At 44.0% G+C, this 24,703-nt stretch overlaps 1 protein-coding gene across 1 annotated transcript in view; it reads left to right on the forward strand.

Annotated features, from left to right (window-relative positions):
• CNN2 (calponin 2) overlaps positions 1-15,341 on the forward strand; it is a 47,367-nt gene extending 32,026 nt beyond the window's left edge. Inside the window, exons 4-7 of the mRNA XM_032208497.1 lie at positions 7,221-7,358; positions 10,253-10,369; positions 12,093-12,239; positions 14,381-15,341. Coding sequence (XP_032064388.1) covers positions 7,221-7,358; positions 10,253-10,369; positions 12,093-12,239; positions 14,381-14,638 — 660 coding nt within the window. The 3' untranslated portion in view covers positions 14,639-15,341. The remainder of the gene's footprint in view (positions 1-7,220; positions 7,359-10,252; positions 10,370-12,092; positions 12,240-14,380) is intronic.
• Positions 15,342-24,703: the final 9,362 nt, after the last annotated feature.

Below are 24,703 nucleotides of genomic sequence, written 5' to 3' on the forward strand. Positions count from 1 at the left end.
CATAAATTCAGGCTAGTTTCCAAGTGGCCAAATTTGAGTCCCGTGAACCTGGAGAGATGCTGCAACAGTTGTAAGTTCGAGGACTGGTCCCAAGTCACCTCTTTCAGTGCCATTGTAACGGTGAGCAAATGTGGATGTAAGTCGAGGACTACCCATAGTTAATCTAAATGGAACTTCCAAGAGTAGGTGCAGTTTATCACTGGATAACCAAACCCTGGAAACCAGGAATGGGGAAGGTCCAATTCAGCCTTCATGCAGTGCTTGAAAATTTGCAGGCAATTGGACTAGGAAGAGAACTCTGAACTGGATGTATTTGTAGATTGGGTCAGCCAAGTTGCTTAGATCCTTGAATTTGGCCTGTCGGAGAAGGAAAGCTGTATTTTGGGAGGCAGTGTCCCTGCCAAATCTTTTTAAGATTACTGTGTGGCTCTGTGGTTCCTGTGCTATTTTGCAAGCAAGAGCCGAAAGGGAATGTCTGGGCGTGGGCCGAACTGGTCTGCCCAGCTGGTTTTGCTGGTCACGGAGGGACCAGGATTACCGTATTTTTCAGACTATAAGATGCACCAGAGTATAAGATGCACCAAGATTTTGAAGAGGTAAATTTTAAAAAAAGTAGCAATAGCAGTAGACTTATATACCGCTTCATAGGCCTTTCAGGCCTCTCTAAGCGGTTTACAGAGAGTCAGCATATTGCCCCCAACAATCTGGGTCCTCATTTTACCCACCTCGGAAGGATGGAAGGCTGAGTCAACCCTGAGCCGGTGAGATTTGAACCGCTGACCTGCTGATCTAGCAGTAGCCTGCAGTGCTGCATTTAACCACTGCGCCACCTTGGCTCTTTTGCACTCTGCAGGCCTCCCAAACCCTCTGCACGCCTCATTTTTGTGGATGAAAATGGGCCTATTTTTTGCAAAAAACAGGGCATGTATAGGCTTTGGGAGGTTTGTAGCGTGCTCCTTGGGGCTGGGGGGGGGCAAAAATGAGGAAAAAACGGCCCATTTGTCACTTGTTTTTGCCCTCCCCAGCCCCCAGGAGCACTCTACAAACCTCCCAAAGCCTATGCATGTCCATTTTTGTGAAGGGGGCGGGGGTTTTGAACACCAAAAGTGCTGTATTCAGTGTATAAGGTGTACCCAGATTTTCCCCCTCTTTTTTTGGGGAAAAAGGTCCGTCTTATACTCCGAGAAATACGGTAGTTCCTGAGGATGTTGAAATCCAACTTTTGAAAACCTTGTTCAATGGTCTGGCAGCCTTCTGGGTTTTTTAATGGGCGTTTTCCCACCAAGCTAGACATTTGTTTTTGACTATTTGTTTGGTTGAATGAGATCAGCTTTAGTGGAAGGTGATACAGCGGCTTTCTCCAAACAGGTGTGGTGCATTGTTTTGGGACTGTAGAGCTGCTAAGGATTCTGGGGATGCTTTCAACAATTCTGTGGGTGCCAGGTCAGGGAAGGTTGTGATACAGCCACTGAATTCTAAACCTCATTTTTACCCAATGGTTAATCCTTATTTGTTTCCTTGGGGGTAGTTGCCTGGGAAAAAAAGGTACACAGTGTGCACCCTGCATATTCACAAGTAGCAAATTGATACAGTCAAGGTTTTTATTTTATTTTATTTTTTTAATAATTTTTATTAAGCTTTTCACAAAACAAAACATAAAAACCAGATTCTACATCCATTCTTCCCATTCCTGAGACATTGGTATATCCCATTTTGTTTATCGTCATACATACTTTCCATTTGTTTTACATTTGCTCGTAAAGGCTATTTGGAGGTATCTTGTGGCCATTTTCTAACAATTGGAGATGTGAAGCTAGTTCCAGGCTCTTTCAGAAAAGTTGTTGATGGTCAGTCATCTGAAAAGCAAGCAAATGATTTGTGTCTATTCCACTTTTAGCATTTGTCCCATCCCATATATTTAAAATGCTAAACTCCCCCTACAGGTGAAACTCAAAAAATTAGAATATTGTGCAAAAAGTTCATTTATTTCAGTAAAGCAACTTAAGAGGTGAAAATAATATATGAGATAGACTCATTATATGCAAAGCAAGATAGTTCAAGCTGTGATTTGTCATAATTGTGATGATTATGGCTTACAGCTCATGAAAACCCCAAATCCACAATCTCAGAAAATTAGAATATTACATGCAATCAATAAAACAAGAATTGTACATAGAACAATATCGGACCTCTGAAAAGTATAAGCATGCATATGTACTCAATACTTGGTTTGGGCCCCTTTTGCAGCAATTACTGCCTCAATGCAGTGTGGCATGGAAGCTATCAGCCTGTGATACTGCTGAGGTGTTATGGAAGACCAGGATGCTTCAATAGCGGCCTTCAGCTCTTCTGCATTGTTCAGTCTCATGTCTCTCATCTTTCTCTTGGCAATGCCCCATAGATTCTCTATGGGGTTCAGGTCAGATGCGTTTGCTAGCCAATCAAGCACAGTAATCCCTAAGGTCATTGAACCAGGTTTTGGTGCTTTTGGCAGTGTGGGCAGGTGCCAAGTCCTGCTGGAAAATGAAGTCAGCATCCCCATAAAGCTCATCTGTGGAAGGAAACATGAAGTGGAGACCGCGGAGATTAAAGGAGAACTAAGGGAGAGTTGGTGGGGGGGAAATTGGCCCCTGGGACAGAGTTGAGGGAGTGCGGAGTGTCCTGTGATTCGGAGCTGGCAGCGGACCGGTAAACTTTAATTCTCCGAGCTGCCAGCCTCCATGGACGCCAACATTGTTGGCTAATGAAATTGACCACCTTGGACTTGTTTTTGACGCGCTGGGCCCTAAGAACGTCGGGCCCGATTATTGAATGGAGCATCCCCCCCCTCCCCTTCTATCGGAGATAAGCTTCCCTCCCTCCCTCTTTGGACTCTTTGGACTCTTTTGATCCTGGAAATGACACCAAGAGAAGCTGTTGAAATGAACACACTTACCAGACTTCTTTCTATTATGGTTAACTCCCCGGTTCTCATCATTGCAGCTGACTCCCGAACTCACTTTACCCCCCCAGCCCCTCCCCCCCCTGGACTACACTGAACTTTTCAGAAGAGCCCCCCCTCAAGGTAGGCCCTCCCTTAGGAGAGGGCAGAAGACACCTTTGGACTACCATAAACTGAACATTGTGTCTGTGAGCCCGCGCAATTTTTAAATTTTATTTTAATATGGTATGTTGAGTGCTTTTTTTTTTTTTTTTTTTTTGGTACTGTCCTACACCCCCCTTCCTTTTTGATTGTAAGCCGCCCTGAGTCCCCTCAGGGAAAAGGGCGGCCTATAAATAAATAAACAAGAAACAAGAAACAAGTGCTCCAAAAATCTTCTGGTAGACGGCTATGTTGACCCTGGACTTAATGAAGCACAGTGGACCAACACTAGCAGATGACATGGCTCCCCAAATCAACACAGACTGTGGAAACTTCACACTGGACTTCAAGCATCTTGCAGTGTGTGCCTCTCCATTCTTCCTCCATACTCTGGGTCCTTGGTTTCCAAATGAGATGCAAAAGTTGCTCTCATCAGAAAAGAGGACTTTGGACCACTGCCCAACAGACCAGATCTGTTTTTCTTTAGCCTAGGTAACATGCTTCTGATGTTGTTTGTTGTTCAGGAGCGGCTTGACAAGAGGAATACGACATTTGAAGCTCATGTCCAGGATCCGTCTGTGTGTGGTGGCTCTTGATACACTAACTTCAGCCTCAGTCCACTCCTTGTGAAAGTCCTTAACACTTTTGAATGGCCTTTTCCTGACAATCCTCTCCAGGCTGCGGTCATCCCTGCTGCTTTTTCTTCCACACTTTTCCCTTCCACATAACTTTCTATTAATGTGCTTTGATAAAGCACTTTGGGAACATCCAACTTCTTTTGCAATTACCTTTTGAGGCTTTCCCTCATTATGGAGGGCATCAATGATGGTTTCTGCACAATTGTCAGGTCAGCAGTCTTTCCCATGATTGTGATTCCTACTGAACCAGACTGAGAGACCATTTAAAGGCTCAGGAACCCTTTGCAGGTGTTATGGCTTAATTAGCTGATTAGAGTGGGACATTTTGAGCCTAGAATATTGCACCTTTTCACAATATTCTAATTTTCTGAGATTGTGGATTTGGGGTTTTCATGAGCTGTAAGCCATAATCATCACAATTATAACAAATCACAGCATGAACTATCTTGCTTTGCATGTAATGAGTCTATCTCATATATTAGTTTCATCTTTTAAGTTGCATTACTGAAATAAATGAACTTTTGCACAATATTCTAATTTTTTGAGTTTCACCTGTATATATTCTACTTTCATTCGTTATTCCTGTTCTCTAGCCAATAATACCATTTATCCCATACTGTATGGTATTTTTTTTATCTTTTTCATCTTGCAGTTTAAAAGTTAATTTGACCATTTCTGCGCAGTCCATTATTTTTTGGAATTATCATGTTTTCAGAAGGTATGCTATCTAATTTCCAATTTTGAGCGTACGTTTTTTTGCTCCTGTCAGTATATTGTATGTATTATGATATAATTGATTTCCTTTGCAAATGAAAGGTTTTTAACTTTCCCTAATTTGGAAACTCTATGGTAAATTCAGACCACTGCCCCTTCCAGCAGACGTGTTGCACACCTTAACATCATGCTGGGCTGAAGAGGTGACCCCATCAGGATCCATACCTCCACATTCGGCTTGCCGACAGAAGTTCTCCCTGCCATCTGGACCATTTCCCATGTTTTTAGAGGATTCTTTTCTACTTGATTACAGCTATCAAGAGTTGCCTGAGCAATTCTGCATATTATAGCAATAGCCCACAAAGGTCCTAAACGGAAATCCCCCATTCAATTCTGAAGTCCAGTTCCCCCATCATAGAGTCTCCTCCTAGCACGGCATCCTTTTTCCTCTACTCTGCTCTAAAAAGCAACTGCATTGTGGTTTGGGAGGGAGATGGGAGGATTGCCCACATTGGTTGCACATTAGGACCCCTAGTGGCACAGTGGTTAAAATACACTATTTCAAGCAAACTCTATCCACAGCCTGGAGCTCAAACCTGATGGGGCTTAAGGTTGATTCAGCCTTCCATCCTTCTGAGGTTGGTAAAATGAGGCCCCAGATTGTTAAGAGGAATGTGCAAACAATGCTTACATTGTAAATTGCCCAAGGAGTGCTGTACAACATATAAATATATAAGGCAGTTTGGCAGTTCAAATCCCTGGTACAGGTCTCCTGCATGAGCAGGGGGTTGGACTAGATGACCTCCAAAGTCCTTTCCAACTCTTATTACTGTTAATCTGTTAGCTGCATAAACAGGGATAGAATCAAGATCACGTGAAGTGTTAATACCACTTTATAATGTCTTGGTAAGGCCACACTTGGAATACTACATCCAGTTTTGGTCGCCGTGATGTAAAAAAAGATATTGAGACTTTAAAAAGAGTGCAGAGAAGAGCACTCTGATTAGGGGACTGAAGGCTAAAACATGAAGAATGGTTGCAGGAACTGGGTACGTCTAGTTTAATGAAAAGAAGGAGTAGGGGAGACATGATAGCAGTGTTCTAATATCTCAGGGGTTGCCACAAAGAAGAGGAAGTCAAGCTATTCTCCAAAGCACCTGAGTGTAGAACAAGAAGCAATGGGTGGAAACTAATCAAGGAGAGAAGCAACTTAGAACTATGGAGAAATTTCCTGAAATTGTTAGAACAATTAATCAGTGGGACAACCTGCCTCCAAAAGTTGTGAATGCCCCAACAGTGGAAGTTTTTAAGAAGACGTTGGATAACCATTTGTCTGAAGTGGTGTAGAGTTTCCTGCCTGAGCAGGAGGTTGGACTAGAAGACCTCCAAGGTCCTTCCAACTCTGTTATTCTATTCTATTCTAAGCCTAAATGCTGTTGCTATTTCTACTGAACATGAGAACAAAGCAGAATCCTGGCGTGGGTAACGTTGCCAGTTTCCCCAGTCTCTTGCCTCCTCCCCCCTTCTCTCTTCCAAAAATGTTTGACCCCAATAATCAGGTAATTCACTCCGCTGGGGTTTTCTCATCGGGCCCCGGTGCTGATAGCCTCTCCATTCTCCTTCATCGCCCCCTCTGCTTTCCCCACAGTACCTTTGGCTCCAATAGTCAGGGACTTCACTCGCCTGAAGTTTTCTCACAGCACCTGGCTCCAGCGAAGTTTGTGGAGGTGGTCTTTGGGTGAGCCCAGCATTCCAGCTTGTCTCTATCTCTCTTTGCCCCGCTGAAATTGACCAACGGGGTGGGGGGGAAGGTTCAGGCTGACTGGAAATTTGCAGTTGAAATAAATCTTCGTGCAAAGGTCGGTCAGACGGGCTGGGCTGGTGTAAAGAAAGGTCGGGAGGTCCTAGTTCACTGGAATCCCCTCCAGCTGCGCCCTCCTCCTCTCTGGTCGGAGAAGACATTCTTTCCCTTCTCGGTAGACGTAAATCTCCTGGAAAGGGATATATTCAGATCTTGCTTCTTGTCACGCCCCACTCCACTCCATAATTAGGAAAGAAGACTAAGAGACTCCATGGGTTGGAAATCCAAAGTACTTTTACTAATTATAAATGGTAAGCGAGCAGTAGTGAAGCAAGATCTGAATAATATGGCGCGAAAGCAATTGATATATAGGAAAACCCGTTCCCCCCCCCTTAGGATCAAAGCTCCAGTCCAATCATAAGTCCTTCAAATGTCAGGTGTGAGATAACTTCAAAAAGACAGGCCGAAGATGGAATGTGTAGGCCGTTGATGCAGGCGGGAAACACGTACGCATGCGTAATCCCAACGACTGGTACATCCTATAACATTCCTCCAGCACATCAATTAAATCCCTCCCACATACACGCCCCCCCCTCCCCGTTTCATGGCAGCTGAAGCAACAGCAAAGCAGAAGCTGACAAAAGCTATGGACTAATGGATAACATAAGAACTAGTCCAGCAGTCTGTTTTCACACTGAACTATCAACTATCCCAAGGAAATCCATAATCTCCCAGCAGATGGCCTTCGGAGGCAGTTCCTCTATCATCAAGGCTAAGAGCCATTATCTCTTATGATTTCCATGAATTTTGTTGCTAATTCGAAAGTTGAATTGCACATTATGCAGATAAGTATTTTCGTTTGCCTATGCTGTCCCCAAAGTGCTTTTTCCAAAAGGCAACTAGACTTCCTTGTTTTTTTTTCCCCCCTTTGGAAATGTTCCATTTCTCATCCAAGTAAACTGTCCCCTTTTTTTTCTTCCAACAGCTGGAGAACCTTTCCAACTTCATTAAGTCCCTGCTAAGCTACGGCTTGAAACCCGTCGATCTGTTTGAAGCCAACGATCTGTACGAGAGTGGAAACATGACTCAGGTGCAGGTTTCGCTCCTTGCTCTGGCGGGCATGGTGAGTGAAAAGATCCTCTTGTCTCCATGGAGGGCAGACTGCTAGTTCTCCACCTTAACTCTGCATGGCTACTTAAGATGACTGGCTCGCCTGTTAAGGCTGCTGCCTGTCATTAGCAATGATGTAATTTGAATACCGTGTGGGCAGAATGCCGAGTTTGTAAAGGTACTTGTGTGGATGCATCGAGACCAGGGCAGGTCAAGAGGAGAGGAGGCTTAATGAGCTGTGGTGGCGCAGTGGTTAGAGGGCAGTACTGCAGGCTACTTCTGCTGACTGCCGGCTGACTGCAATTTGGCAGTTCGAATCTTACCAGGCTCAAAGCTGACTCAGCCTTGCATTCTTCTGAGTTGGGTAAAATGAGGACCCAGATTTTGGGGGGCAATAGGGCAACTCTGCAAACCGCTTAGAGAGGGCTGTAAAGCAATATGTAAGTCTTAAGTGCTGTTGCTATATATGCAGAATTGCTCGGGCAACTCTTGGTAGCTCCGTCAGGATTGAGCTCCAGGCTGGGGATAGATTTTGCCTGCAATAGTTTATTTTAACCACTATGCTACTAGGGCTCCTAACCTGCAACTAATGTGTGCAAACCCCCCCCCCCCACCACCCGTCTTCCACCCCCAAACCACATTGCAGTTGCTCTTTATATGAGCCACGGTGGTGCAGTGGTTAGAGTGCAGTACTGCAGGCTACTTCTGCTGACTGCCGGCTGCCTGCAATTTGGCAGTTCAAATCTCACCAGGCTCAAGGTTGACTCAGCCTTCCATCCTTCCGAGATTGGTAAAATGAGGACCCAGATTGTTGGGGGCAACAGGGTGACTCTGTAAACTGCTTAGAGAGGGCTGTAAAGCACTGTGAAGCAGCATATAAGTCTAAGTGCTGTTGCTATTAACTCCTCCTATATTCCCATTCATTTTTCCAAGTGTAGCCCTCTGTTTTCTCCCCCCTACAGCTACCTGAAAATAAATTTAGGAGACAGAGAAGGTGAATGCAAAACCTCGACCCAAATGAGCTACTGTAGGGAGCTTTTGTTTTGGTATTGCATGTGAGTTAGAACAGTGGTCATCAACCTTTTGGACCTCCGGGACCACTAAATTCATAATTTTAAATCCCACGGACCACCAATATGATCTGCCTAATGACCGGCTGGGTGGGCATAGCTAGGTGGTCATGTTACTGAGTAGGCGTGGCCTACTCAATGTCACTCACATTGAGGGGCACCTTGCCCGCCTCTACTCACCCTTCTCTGCCCGGGATCCTTAGGGATAGGGTTAGGCTTAGTAGAAGTACCTCACTGAGGACTACAAGCATAGGCTTTCCAAGACCTGCAGGAGTGCTAGGCCAGGTACTGGCATCTGGAGGCTCAGCGGGCTGAAATGGTCAGCCAGTTCCAGGCCATGATGCAGTCCCACTGGAACAAGGCCCTCCGGCTCTTCGCCACCAGCGGCACTTCCCTCCAGCCTTCGCCCAAAGCCCCACACCAGGAGGCTGAAGCAGACCCCAAGTTGGAATTTCTGCCCCCCTCCGACCCGCACAAAAACATCCTGAAGGGGGAGACTCTCTGCAGCAACACAAACATTCATTGCACGTATCCGCTCCAGGGGCCATAGTTTGAGGACCCCTGATTTAGTGCAATATTAAAAAATGCAAATATTTGGTATATTGCTTGTCTCCTAGAAGTACATTGGGGGATTTCTTTAATGGATGTTTTCTCCACAGCCATTGGCTGCACCTGCCCTATTTTCAGACTTGTTCTTTCTTTTGCCACATTCTCTCACGCCAAATTTGGTCCAGTTCTGTGTTTGGAAATTTATTATGAAGGGTAAGAAAGATGACTTTGTCAGAGATGGGCCAGATTCCTTACCAAAGTGATGAAGGGAAAACCTGGATTAAGTCCAAAACAAATAGAAAGCATGCATAAATAGATCAGATGGACACCTCCCTAATTTGCATGTGTATAAGAGGGGTGGGTGGGACACAGAGTATAATAAGACTTACAAGATACTATCATTAAAGCCACTTCCAATAAAAGTATACTTCCTGTATAGTTGGCTCTTTGATCTAGCCAGCTGGTCTTTATTTATTTATTGAGTTTGTCAAACTTGTACGAGATAACAGGTATAAGTATAAACATGGACATGGATACAGGAAATGGGTACGAATAAATGGGGACAGTAGGACAGGGACGTTAGGCACGCTGGTGCGCTTATGCACACACACACACACCCTTTACAGACCTCTTAGGAAAGGGGTGAGGTCCATGCTAGACAGTTGAAGGTTGAAGCTGTGAGGGTTTGAGGATGTAACAACAGAGTCAGGTAGAGCATTCCAGGTGTTGACCACTCTGTTGCTGAAGTCGTATTTTCTGCAATCAAGTTTGGAGTGGTTTACCTTGAGTTTGTATCTATTGTTTGCCCGTGTATTATTGAAGCTGAAGCAGTCATTGACAGGTAGGACATTGTAGCAGACAATTTTGTGTACTATGCTTAGGTCAAATTGCAGGTTCTCTGTTGTCCAAGGCCAAATTTTCAAGCCTGGTGGCATAAGGTATTCTATTGTGAGTGGAGGAGTGGAGTACTCTTCTCCTGAAATGCCTCTGGGTTTGCTCAATTGTATTTATGACCTCCCTCCCTTTCAGATATCCCTGCGTGTGGGGAATCTTCCCCTGAAGAGTGCTAGTTTTACAAAGACTTTCAAGGCGTTTGATTTATCCAGAGTTGTGTTTCTGTTCTCCAATGTTCTGTGCTTTTTACAAAACAGTTTAGTAAAGAGCTGACAGAAACACTCACCAGAGTATGGGATTCCATCAGCTTATGTACCGGTAGCTGAAATCTAAGAACTGTGGAGAAACTTTTGTGCAGGAATAATTCGGGTTTTTTTTTTACCTCTTCTTGCAGGCGAAAACAAAAGGCATTGAAAGTGGGATGGATATTGGAGTGAAATATTCGGAGAAACAGGAGAGAGCCTTTAATGATGAAAAACTCAAGGCTGGACACTGTGTCATCGGTCTGCAGGTAAGTTTGGTGACTGTGGCTCTTGAGAAACCATGGGAGATCTAAGACGATGCAGCATATGGCCAAAAGACTAAGCTGTGCAATGAGGAAGTCCTGGTTTTGGGACCTTCTTCTATTGCAGGGGTGTCGAATTCAATTTCATTGAGGGCCACATCATGGTTGTGTTTGACCTCGGGGGGCCAGGGTGGGCATGGCTAGGGTGAACATGGCCAGCTCAACATCACTCGTATCAGGGATGCCTGTGTTGGCCTGCGGTGCCTCTGCCAGCAAAAATAGGCGCCTGAGCTCCGTTTTTGGCTGCAATGGCTTCTTGCAAGCTCTGCCAGAGAAAATGGAGCTCAGGAGCTATTTTCACTGGCAGAGGAACTGCGGGCCAGTCCTTTGCTGTTTCCAGGGCAGCCCTGTGGACCAGATCTAAGCACCCTATGGGCCGGATTCGGCCCTCTGGCCGTGCGTTGGACACCCCTGTTCTAATGTGAAAATGGTTTCTTTGTCAATTCGTTTCATTGCTCAGTAAGGCTGTGAATCACCTTCGTTTTGAAGGCAAAACAGTCCTTTGAAGATCGTGCAAAGTGTAACACCCATTTGCAATCCCTTAAAACCCAGTGCATCCTTTTTAAATACTACACATGTGTCCAAAGATTTGCTAAGCACTAATGAAGAAGAAGGAACGTGTTGCAGAAGAAGAGAAACAGTTTTAGCACCTTGAAGAACTGGTCATAGATGGCCATTCATAAGCTAGATGACACCAGAATGAATAAACCTGTGTCATTGGCATCCTTAACCAAGCTTTGCTCTTTCACACGCAAGACTATAAGGGGCAGAAGAGTTTGCAGGATGATGCACATTTCAACCCTTGTCTTCCTCTTGTAGACATCTATGGATCAGGTGGATGAAATCCGGACATCTGCTGTAGATGTAGTGTATCGGACATAGTAAGCTTTGTTGCCAAAAAAAGCCAACACAGTTCTAGACTGCATAAACAGAGGGGTAGAATCAGGATCATGTGAAGTGTTAATACCACTCTATAATGCCTTGGTAAGGCCACGCTTGGAGTACTGCATCCAGTTTTGGTTGCCATGATGTAAAAAGATGTTGAGACTCTAGAACAGGGGTGTCAAATTCACGTCATCACAGTGGCATCACGTGACACATTGGGACTTTTCCCCTCCTTCGCTAAATCCGGCGTTGGTGTGGCCAGCAGGTAGTGCCTGTAGGCTGGGAGTTTGACAGCCCTGCTCTAGAAAGAGTGCAGAGAAGAGCAACAAAGATGATTAGGGGGACTGGAGACCAAAACATACAAAGAACGGTTGCTGGAATTGGCTACATCTAGTTTAATGGGGGATAAAACTAGAGGTGACATGATAGCAATGTTCCTATATCTCAGGGATTGCCATAAAGAAGAGGGAGCCAGGCTATTCTTCAAAGCACCTGAGGGCAGGACAAGAAACAATGGGTGGAAACTAATCAAGTAGAGAAGCAATCTAGAACTACTGAGACATTTCCCGACAGTTAGAATAATTAATCAGTGGAACAACTTGCCTCCAGAAGTCGTGAATGCTCCAACACCAGGAGTTTCTAAGAAGAGATTGGATAATCCTTTGTCCAAAATGGTGTAGGTAGGGCTTCCTGCTTGAATAGGGGGTTGGACTGGAAGACCTCCAAGGTCCATTCCAAGACTGTTATTCTGTTAAGGCTTAATCAAGCTACTGTTTCTCTTCAGATGGGCACTAATAAGTGTGCTAGCCAGTCAGGAATGACAGCCTACGGGACCAGGAGGCATCTCTATGATCCCAAGAACCAGATATTACCTCCAATGGACCATTCCACCATCAGTTTGCAGATGGGTACCAATAAGTGTGCTAGCCAGGTAAGAGTTCTTACAAAGTGTTTAAATCTTTGTTTTAACTTTTTGTTTTGTTTTAACTTTTGAAAACTCTCATAAAGAGTTTCAGTCTTCCAAGCCCCCAAAAATACACTAGTTATTTGCAGGATCAACGCCTACAGCAGAGATACAGCATCAGCAAATTTCCCCCTTTTGGTAAACCTTGACAAGAATATCTCAGCTTGGTCATTTCATGCTTTAGATCATGATTTAATTATGGTTTATTGGATGAGCCAGTCAGGTAAACTCACATATTGCAATGAATCCTAATCCAAAGTTTACAAACCATATTTTGGCTTGATGCAATACGCAAACCCAATTGTCTGTTTTTCAGATTAGCAACATATTTATCATTTATTGGGTCAGCTCTTCATTTTCTCCATTTCTGTTGACAGTAACTCGGAAAATTGGGGAAGACATAAAAACATGGCAGAAATAAGCATGTTATCTGACCCCAGACATCACTCAGGCCAGAATTTGTAAACTAATCAACCATTTTGCCAATCACTAATAATAAACCACAATCTTTTCACTCAGGTTCACTTGTAAGCCAAAAGCAAACCATATTATGGCTTTGCACTACAGATAAGCCAGCCATTTCTGTTCAAAATAAAATACAATCCTGGTTTCTCTCCTCTTGATGAAAGATCTCTCGTAGCTATGATGTATTTTCATGTCAACCATTACAATTACCAATATTAGTTAACTTTTATTTAATTACTAGCCAATAACCTGGCGTTGCCCAGGTATTTATTTATAGGGGGGAAAATGTCCGGACCAAGCGTAATTTCTAATGTTGGATTTTTTTCCCCCTTACCAGAGGGAGCCCCCTTGTGGAGTACTGTAAAGCCATTACCATGGCAACTCCACTGAGCTGCCCAGTAGAAGCCATTTTACGGCAGCACAGTAGAATCCATTTTAAGGCACAACAGACTGTATCTACAGAACACACACACACACACACACATTGAGATGTTTTAGTGGTATCCTACCCCCACAGTATTTGTTTCCAGAGGGTAAAACATCTGTGCACCAAGTTTGGTTGAAATTGCTTGAGGCGTTCCAGAATTATGCTGGAACATAGACACACACAGCCGTTTTTATAGAGAGAGATGTTTTAGCTGTTTCCAACTATACCTTTTACCAGTGGTGGGTTTCCATTTTTTTTTTACTACCAGTTTGCTCACGTGTGACGCTTTTGCACATACGAAGAAGCGTCCAGGCAGGTGGGCAGAGCCTCCCACCGCCACCACTACCAGTTCGCCCGATCTGGGCCGAACTGGGAGCAACACACCTGCCTTTTACCTTTGCTTGTGATAAACATTCATTCATTCATTCATTTCATTCATCCATCTGATTGATTGGTTGATTGATTGATTCATGGTTTGGAAGTGTTACTGCTTTGGACTGGAAGGCTGGGCAGAGAATAGTGAGGATGGTGGAAAAGATGACTGGAAGTTTACTTCCTTCTATCCAGGACATGGCATATAAGTGTGACTTGATCGAGGGCCGTAGTATTGTCTGGGACTTTGCACATCCTCTCCATGACCTGTTTCCCTTGTTGCCTTCTGGGAGGAGACTTTGTGGTATCTGAAGCAGAACAATTGGATTCTGTAATAGCTTTATACCATATCTTGTTAACTCTCAAAACTCTTTTTTCCGCTATATACTCAAAATAGGCTGTGATTTTTTTTAAATATAGGTTTTGGTATAAGTTGGCATTTTTGGATTCTGCTGCTATTATATTATTACACTGTAGTTATCCTTGCAACGGTGACATTGTTTGGTGAGGGCGTTCCTTCTTTTGAGAACAGTGCATCAAAATTTCATTTCAATGTCTGCCATGAACCGCGGTGGCGCAGTGGTTAGACGTTCGGCGTCAGGCAACTTCTGCTGACTGACGGCTGCCTGCAATTTGGCAGTTCAAATCCCACCAGGCTCAAGGCTGACTCAGCCTTCCATCCTTCTAAGGTGGATAAAATGAGGACCCAGATTATTGGGGGGAATAGGCTGTAAACAGCTTAGAGAGGGCTGTAAAAGCACTGTAAAGCGGTATATAAGTCTCAAGTGCTATTGCTATTGTGAATATAGAAAAACAACATGATCCATTTTCTCTTCCCATTCAGGTGGGCATGACGGCTCCAGGAACCCGCCGGCACATCTATGATTCCAAGCTGGGCACAGACAAATGCGATGACAGCTCCATGTCCCTCCAAATGGGCTCCAACCAGGGTGCCAACCAGAGCGGGCAGGTGTTCGGTTTGGGCCGCCAAATCTACGACCCCAAGTATTGCCCCCAAGGCAACGCTGGGGTGGCGAGCAATGCAGCCCCCCTTGAGGATCAGAACTCAGCCAACTATTATTATTATCAGGAGGACCAGTGAACTGGATGTAGTCTTTCCCTTGCCCTCTTTTCTCTTCTTTTCCAAAACCATCGCTGGGCAATTTCTGGCAAAGTCCAGGAATTCTGCAATGTATGTATTTTTAAACTTTTTTCAAAGGAAAACAAAAAAAGAGGTTGTCCAAGCTGCATTTCCCTTCTACCCCGCAAGGATAGGAAAACATAAAAGTGTTTATCCCCCCCTTTTTTTTAAAGAAAGAGAGTGAAGCTGATCTTTAATGTTACAAGGGTTAGACAAAGATCGTGTGAACTTTCCCTGATGCCCAAACTTACCTCCAGAAACTGGAAAGAATAAAGATTGCAGTATTGATTTCACACTTTAAACAAAAATCCACACTAGCCTGAACGATCTATTTAAATGATACATGGGCACATGGGAGTGGGTTGCAAAATTTAACCTGGTATGTCCAGAAAAAGGAAGCCATTCCCAAAACCTGGAAATCATATTTTACAACTGGATTTGGTCGCAATGCCAAGCTTGAATTTTTTTTAAACTATGGTTTGTTGAACAAGCCAGAGATCACTGGAATCTTCCCAACGCTCCTACATCTGGCTTGTAGAGCTTGCATTAACCCAAGTGAAATTCAGGGGTGTTAGATTTGGTGAGGTTTGCATGCAGGTAGTCCTTGACTTGTGACCACAACTTAGCCCCACATTTCTGTTGCTAAACGAGTGTGTTATTTACTGAATTTTGCCCCATTTTACGACCTTTTTGGCCACCGTCGTTAAGTAAATCACTATAGTTGTTAAGTTAGTAACACAGTTGTAAAGTGAATCTGGCTTCCCCATTGACTTCGCTTGTCAGAAGGTCGTAAAAGGTGATCACATGACCCCTGGGACACGGCGAGCATCATAAATATGAGCTACTTGCCAAGTGTGCGAATTTTGATCACGTGACCATGGCGATGCTCCAGTGGTGGTAAGTGTGAAAAACGGGCATAAAACACATTTTTCAGTGCTGCTGTGACTTTGAGTGGTCACTAAATGAACCGTTGTAAGTCGAGGACTACCTGTAATGCCCCCACCTCACCTGGAGCACTTAGCCTGCTTCTTCCAAGTAACATCAGGAGACGTTGAAGGAAAAATAAAACTATCTTCCCAACAACCAGATGTTTTTCCTCCGTTCCCATCCAGTTCTGCGCAGAATTTCCCCTTTCTTAATTTCCAACCAATCAGAATAGTTGATACCAGGCTGGATGGACCAATAACAAGAGCTGAAATAAGGTACTTTCATTTCCCCACATTTCCAATTAGGCTTTCACATCCATAATAGCAATAGCACTTAGACTTATATACCACTTCACAGGGCTTTACAGACCTCTTAAGCTAGGGGTGTCAAACTCGATTTCATTGAGGGCCGCATCAGGGTTATGTTTGACCTTGGGGGGAGGGGCGCAGGGGTGTGTGGACAAGGTGGGTGTGGCCAGCTCAACATCACTCATATCGGGGACGCTTGCCGTGATGAGTGCTCTTCCAGCGAAAATGGGCTCCCAAGTTCCGTTTATGGCTGTGATGGCCTCCTGCAACCGTCTGCCAGCAAAATCAGCTCAGGAGGGCCACTCGCGGTCCTCCCGAGCTCCATTTTTGCTGGCATAAGTACCGCAGGCCGGTCTTTCACTATTTCCAGGGCGGCCCCACAGGCCAGATCTGAGCACCCTGTGGGCTGGATCCGGCCCACGGGCCTTGAGTTTGAGACCCCTGCTCTAAGCGGTTTACAGAGTCAGCATATTGCCCTCAACAATCTTGGTCCTCCCCAAATAGGTGGAAATAGCACTTCCTACCAAGTGCTCAAGAGGAATTACTCTGATCCCCTTTACATATTTTAGGTGACCACATCTAGGCTACACAAATCCGGACAACAGCTAGAGGGCAGCACATGCATGCTGGAAACTCAATTTTTGCTGCGGTCCAACTGCTGTCTGGATTTATAGCAGATCGACACAGCAGAATCATGTAATGGATATTAGCAATAGCACTTAGACTTATGTACCGCTTCGCAGCCCTGTCTAAGCAGTTTACAGATTCAGCCTATTGCCCCCAACTATCTGGGTCCTCATTTTACCCACCTCGGAAGGATGGAAGGCTGAGTCAACCTGGAGCCGGTGAGATTTGATCTGCCAAACTGCTGGTAGTCAGTGATCAGCAGAAGTAGCCTACAGTACTGCACTCCTAAGCACTGCGTCACTGAGGCCCTATATTGATATTCAAGCATTGAAATTTTCCTTAATAAACATTTCTATGCTATTCAAGAGAAACGGATATGCTACCTCCACCAGCCTGATCACTATTGGGATATGAAAGCCCAGTTCTCAGCCAGCTCAACTGAAAAATCCTGTGCTACTTGGGAAAACCATAAATTGTAGCCTTATAATCTAGACTGGAAGAAATGGTGCAAAAGGTATAAAACTGGAATATGAAAAAAGGATTGGTAATTTGCCCAACGGGAGAGTAGAAGCTTCATTACCTTCCAAGCTATCCAACCTTGGCCACGTTAAGTTTTGTAGACTTCAACTCCCAGAATTCCCCAGCCAACATGAGGAATTTCCAGAATATTTCCATAATTCTGTCTAGACCCTTGGCATTTTTTCATTCTCACCTTCATTCCTTCCCTCTTTGGAATCTCTTATCAGATTTTTAATCCAAGGTGATGAAGTGTAGAAAGTAGATGCTAGCTAGGATCATTTTTTTTTTACTTATGGCACTTCAGTTTCAAAAGGTTTTGTGGTTTAATTCAGAATTTCTCAACCTTGGCAACTTTTAAGATGTTTGGACTTCAGCTCCCAGAATTGCCCAGCCAGCTTGGCTGGCTGGGGAATTCTGGGAATTGAAGTCCAGGAATCTTAAAAGTCACTAAGCTTGAGAAACATTGGTTTAATTCATCCTTGATCTGCTGTTACAAAAAGGAGTTTGAACCCAGATGAAACCTCTCTCCATTGTCTGATATTCAGTTATATCGAATCTTTCTGCGAGTAAATGACTGGCCATTTTTTCAGAAGCTAGCTACTTATTGATATCACAGGGGTGATGCTGGATTAGAATTTTATTTTATTGTTTTTTATACTGGAAAACTAACAATGTGTAGCTATCGGTTTTCATCATTTTGAAGATTTGATTCTGCAAGGGTCACTGTTACTCAAGCTACATCCGTAGGGATGTACAGACTTCATGTTGTAAGGATGGGGGTATTTTCTAACTTGTAGAGGTCTAGGAGCTTGAAAAAAGCTTTCAGAAGTCCTATTTTTCTCCTCTGGCCCCTCCTCAGTTTGATAGGGCTTAATATTCTCCCCTCCCCCTGCTGCTATACAACGGATCAAGGGACCATGACCAAAATAAAGCTTTTAAGTCTAGGTACCTGCATATTACATAAAAGTCTTAGGGACTAGATACTTAGGGAACTAATATATTTAAACATTATTGCTTTTTCAAACATTGGATAGTTGCCTTAATTTTTTATGTGCTGGGGGGAAAAAAGAAATCATGATTTCTTTGCCATGCTAGCTTTCTTAGCAGAAATGAATTTTCTTCCTATTCTAGGTTTTTGCCTGTGGAGATAGAGATTACATTTACATAACATGTTAAGCTGAACATGTCATGCTTTCTGAAACTTTGCTAGCTTTGCAAACATGGCATCTATTCAGAACTCCTAAGCAGTTGACTTTAAGAGTTCTCTGGAGGCATTTGGATCAGAACTGTTGGGCCAATATATGCACACTTGTTTGCTTTTTAAGAGGCTTCACTTTTAAGAGTGAAAGCTTCCTTCGCCAAGAATATTATCCTGGTGCAATAGGCTAACTGATATAAAGTGCATCTTTCTCCATCTGGGGCCTTCCAGGGATTATTAACTACAGTTCTCATCACTGCAGGCAGGGATGATGGGAACTGTGCTGGAGGACACCATATTATTGGGAGTATTTGGTCTACAAGCATCCTTCTTTGATCAAGCCTATCTGCTTTCATAGGGATTATCAGATGTGGGGTCTTTGATGCTCTCTGAGCTTGGTGGTTTTCTTGCAGACGTTTCATTACCATGCTAGGTAACATCATCAATGCTGTGCTCTCTGAGCTTGGTGGTTTTCTCGCAGATGTTTCATTACCATATTAGGTAACAGTATCCATGCATTGATGATGTTACCTAGTACGGTAATGTAACATCTGCAAGAAAGCCACCAAGCTCAGAGAGCACAGCACTGATGATGTTACCTAGTATGGTAATGAAACGTCTGCAAGAAAACCACCAAACTCAGAGAGCACCAAGAATCCCACAGTTCAACCCTGAGCTACAAATATTTTGTCTTCTATTGCTTTCCAGCTGATATGTCAGTCAAGAGATAAAGAGTTATTTTGCGCACACTTTTATTAGAAAATTTAGACTTTCAGGATGTCACAAAGCTTTTCACTGTGGACAATGTTTTTGTATGAATAGTCTCTGGCATTTGACTTGCCCAGGGGTGCATTTTGTGAATGAAGGTATTTAAATCTCTCTAAAAGTCTGTATTTTTAACACAGCTTCCCTCTATTTTAATAATCAATGTTCTTTCTTTTAAACAAAAAAAAACAACTGGACTTGCTCTTCTGTAACGAAATAGATAGAGCTACGTACATTTCTCTGGCAGAGAAGCCGGTGCAGAACGCATGCTGTCCTTATCTTAGAAATAGCCGTAGGACTGATGGACAAAATGTGAACCTGCAATATTTGAATTTAAATAAAAGGGCTTCCAAAGCAAAAAAACAACAACAAAACACCTGTGTTCATTTGTGGGGGGTTTGTTTTCCTGAGGGATACAAAACAGAGCAATCAAACAGGAAGTGTGCAAGGATTTATTTTTCAGAAATAAAGTGGCCTGTTGCAGGTATACAAAGTCCCAATTCTTTTAATCTGTGCCCTAAAAAAGGAGGGCACGGCTTGCATTGTGTAGTTGCAGCTGCCAACATGTTGTTGTTTTTTGACAGCTCCCACAAACAGCAGAGAGGTGGCTTTGTATGGGGGAGAGAAAGAGGGCAACCCTGCAGCCTTTCTTTTTTGCCATTCAGGCAGTTTCATTCTGTGAGAGCGGAGCAGCCGGGAAAAGCTGTATCAAAACAGTCTGCGTTCATGACAACACGAAAAGCAAAACACCAAAACACACGGCTCCATTTGAGTCAAATTATGGAAATCGCAAAACACAGCCTTCACCTTTAAGCTTCCATTGAAATTGAAAACCCACGACTGAGCACAAAAGCAGTGCTGGTAGCAATCACACAAGCACGTTTGCTACATGGGTAATCCTGATTTAACAATCACAAGTGGGACTAGAACCATGATGGGGAACCTATGCACGGGTGCCGAAGTGGCACACACAGCCATCTCTCTCGGCATGCCAGCCATCGCCCTTACGTGTTCCGGGACGACAGCTGGTCTTCGTGTGTGTGTGAGCGCCGGAAACTGGAAGAATGGCTCCTGGGTGCTCATGGCCACACCAGGAAGCTGAGCTTCCAGTTTCCGGCGGGTGCATGCGTGCTGGCCAGCTGGTCTTCACGTGTGCGTGCGCATCAGAAACCGGAAGACCAGGTGACCGGCATGCATGCTCACCCTGAGGAACTGCTCTTCCTGTTTCCGGCACTCCCGCGTGTGCGTGCCGGGGAGCTGCTCTTCCGGTTGGTTTGTTTGTTTGTTTATTTCATTTGTATGCCGCCCTTTTCCCCAAGGGGACTCAGGGCGGCTCACAACTCAAACAAGGGAAGGGGGATACAGACAATTTGACAACAACACAAAACAATACATAATTTAAAAGCGCAACAATCATACCATTCGAGATAGGGGCAACGATTCTTTAGCCCCAGGCCTGTCGGAACAGCCAGGTTTTAAGGGCTTTGCGGAAGGCCTGGAGGGTGGTGAGGGTTCGAATCTCCACGGGGAGCTCGTTCCAGAGGGTCGGAGCAGCCACAGAGAAGGCTCTCCTCCGGGTAGTCGCCAGTTGGCATTGGCCGGCGGATGGGATTCGGAGGAGGCCTAATCTGTGGGATCTAATCGGTCTGGTGGAGGTAATTGGCAGCAGGCGGTCTCTCAAGTACCCAGGTCCAATACCAATACCCAGGTCTATTACTCCCCTCCCTCCCTGCACACACTTGTTTCTGCACTTGGTGCTGAAAAGGTTCGTCAACCCCGAACTAGAATTTCATTTGCTAAACAAAGATATTAAGTGAATCACACTGGATTTTACAACCTTTTTTGCCACACTTCTTCAGGGAATCATTCAGCTGTTGAGAAAATCTGACTTCTCCCCCATTAACTTTGTTGGAAGTCAGTTGGGAAGGTCACAAATGGCAATAGCGCTTAGACTTATATACCGCTTCACAGTACTTTACAGCCCTAAGCTGTACAGAGTCAGCATATCGTCCGCAGCAAACTGGGTCTTCGTTTTACCCACCTCGGAAGGATGGAAGGCTGAGTCAACCTTGCGCCTGGTGAGAATCGAACTGCTGGCAGTTTGCAGAATTACCCTGCAATACTGCTAACTTCTGCCCCACCACAGTGATCACATAACTCTGGGAATCTACACATATTTTAAATACATGCCAGTTGCCAAGCACCTGAATTTGACTGACTGACCGTGGGAATGCTGCAATGACCATAAGCGGAAGAACCAGTTGTAAGTCTATTTTTCAGTAGTGTGGTAACTTTGAGCAGTCTCCAAACAAATGGTTGCAAGTCAAGAATTCCTGTATTTAAGTTCTATCCACCTACCATACCTGATTTACTTAACCAGGGCTTATTCAATAATCCATTATGGAGCCTACACACAAAGCCAGGGGTGGGCTTCAAAAGTTTTAGCAAGGGGTTCTCTGCCCAGTTGTTAGGTGGACGTGGCCATGGTGGCTGTGGCCTAGTCAGCCTCTACCATGGTGGGGACGGCGTTTTTGCCTTCCCTGGGCTCCGGAGGTTTTTCTTGAGCCTCCGGGAGGGGGAAAATGGCCTCCCCAGGCTCCGGAAGTTCTCTGGAGGCCGGAAATGGTTTGTTTCTAGCCTCCCCGAACTTCCAGTAGGCCCGTTTTTTGCCCTCCCTAAACCTCCGTGTGCACTCTGCACTTATCTGCATCCAAAACGTGCCTTGTGGGGACTTACAGGAGGAGAGGGATGGGCGGGGCCATCCAGGAGTGGGATTTGGGGGTTCTTCGAACTGCACAGAATCTTAGGTAGAGGTTCTCCCGAACCACCAGCAGCCCACCCCTTTTGGACAAACACGGCTTTGTGACAAAGCCATCAATCATGGTTTACAACCCTAGCAGCTAAATTCCCAAAGCTCCTGAAGCCAAAAACTGAACTACATGATGTTTTGGGCTGTCTTTCCTCCTGATGTTGCCAAAATATAGTTCTTGCTGTCTTATCTTGAGAGGAGCTTGGAAAGCTACAGCTGCCTGTTCCCTGCTTAAAAGTAGGGCAAGGCCTGGGGCAAGGCTCCAGCTTCATTGTGCCAGCAACTCCACCCTTTCAAATTTTAACAGGAGAAGCATCTGTTTCATAATTGGCAGCAGGTGTTGGAAGCTGGAACACCTGGAAGTGTTTTTCAGCAGCTCTATATTGAAGCAGCAGAGGGATTCTGGTTAACAACTGGGGGGGGGGTGTTACTCCTTGTTAGGAATATAATTTAACGGTTGGGTTGGTGATATATAAATCATGTAACAATGTTGTACCTGTTTCTTTAAATCATACTGTAAAATGTGATTGGTTGCTGTTTTCCTCAATCGGCCATAAGAGGGAGCCAGAATGACTGTTAGCTCTCGTTTCTTAGATGCTGGGCTGATCTGATCTGAGTGTTTGTGGAAGCTGGCTGTTAGAAAGTGCCGTGAGCTATTGTAAGTTTTACAACTGCTAGCGAACTTTGATTAATGGACTGTTTATATGATACTCGACTATGTTATTTGGATTATCCCTTAACTGAAAGACGTTGATGACTGACTGTCTTATCCGTGTATGACTTGGACTGTTTGATGGACTCTGATACCTCTATTTCCACAAAAGTAAAAGCCTATTTAAACTGCAGTGTCTCTGTATGCCGGTTTGTGTGTTATCCAACACAACTCTCACAACGCTTCTCTGAACATACTCGCTCTTCCAACGGGGAGCTTACCTAACACATTCCTGCTGCATTTTTCTAACATGCCGGGCTAAATGATGGTTTGCTTCTTTGTGGCACTCTCTGCTTGATAAGCTTCACCATGCTAACAAGCGCAATTTCTTGGCTTTCAACAGCAGAAAACCATAAATCAACCACCCAGGCTGGATTTCCAGAACACCCTGGGCTAAAGTATGCTTGGGAAGTTTCTGTGTTATGCAAAGGCAGTGTTCTGTTGCATGAGCTCAGCCAACTCGATTAATTCAGTAGACTTACAATGCTTGTAAACTCAGTGTTGGACTGTTGTTCACAAAGTCAGCCAAATACATTTGAGTTTACTGAATGGGACGAACTCAGCCTTGGTGGTGGCCTATGGTTGTGCAATGTGTTGTGCAAATCAAGAAAATGGATTGAGTCGGCCTTATCTCATGGGAAAAAAATTGTTTATCAAACTGCAAATTAGAAGGGACCTTGCAGATTCTCCTTGCACTATGCAAGAAATTTGTGTTGTATAAACACAGTCTTAATACAATGGAACAATCTACTGTATTTAAGAGGTCAAGGGTCTCCTGCTCTAGCAGGGGGTTGGACTAGAAGATCTCCAAGGTCCCTTCCAACTCTGCTATTCTATGTTCTTTTTTTATTATTATAAACAATTATACACATTGACCAAGACATACACAACACTTACAAGTAACATTGGAACTTCCTGTTGCTTCTTACAACAGGTATTTATTGGTGCATTTTTACAAACATTTTTTTTCCTCTCAATCCATCTCTATACATTTTTACACTTATCATCCTATTATTTCTTACTGTTTTGCTTATCAGTCAATGTTTGGTTATTTTTATCAGACAGTCTTTATTGCTCATCTATTAATAAATATCTTTTTCTACTTCTGTAAATCCTACCTTTCCTACCTTCTTCTCACCAATTCCTACTTCTTCTATAATACAAACTATATTTTTTAGATTCTTATTTCCTATTTCTATCATCTAGCGAATTTGTACCATTTCCCCCAAATTAGATAATCTTCTGTTTCCTCCTTTCCTTGAATTTCCTTGGTCAATTTATCCTTCACTGCACATTCTAAGAACTTCTGTATTATCTCATCCTCATTTACAATACAATAGCAGAGTTGGAAGGGACCTTGGAGGTCTTCTAGTCCAACCCACTGCCTAGGCAGGAAACCCTATACCGTTTCAGACAAACGGCTATCCAACATCTTTTTAAAGACTTGCAGTGTTGGAGCATTCACAACTTCTGGAGCAAGTTGTTCCATTGATTAATTGTTCTAACTGCCAGGAATTTTTTCCTCAGTTCTAAGTTGCTTCTTTCCTTGATCAGTTTCCGCCCATTGCTTCTTGTTCTGCCCTCAGGTGCCTTGGAGAATAGCTTGACTTCCTCTTCTTTGTGGCAACCCCTGAGATATTGGAAGACTGCTATCATGTCTCCCCTGGTCCTTCTTTTGATTAAACTAGACATACCCAGTTCCTGCAACTGTTCTTCATATGTTTTAGCCTCCAGTCCCCTAATCATCTTTCTTGGTCTTCTCTGCAGTCTTTCCAGAGTCTCCACATCTTTTCTACATCGTGGCGACCAAAAATGAATGCAGTATTCAATTTGGTATTGCAATTTGGTATTGTGTTGTTCTTCTATTTCTGTGCATATGCTATTTTATGTTCTATTGGTCAAATTCATATACCATGAAGAGCTGTAGTTCAATCCTTGTTTAGAGAACAAACATAATTGCTTGGATTAGTGCAACATGCTAATCAATCAGTTCAGCTTCAATAGCTCACGATATAGATGTTCATGTTAAAACACATTATACCTTACCAGACAGGAGTCTGGTAATTTATAGTGTGTTTTAACATGAACATGTATGTAATCGCAAATGGTCCAATTGCATCTTTTAACTTAGCGTATTATAGGAACCTAACTGTTTTTTTTT

Source organism: Thamnophis elegans, chromosome 1, assembly GCF_009769535.1.
Source record: "Thamnophis elegans isolate rThaEle1 chromosome 1, rThaEle1.pri, whole genome shotgun sequence".
NCBI classification, from domain to species: domain Eukaryota; kingdom Metazoa; phylum Chordata; class Lepidosauria; order Squamata; family Colubridae; genus Thamnophis; species Thamnophis elegans.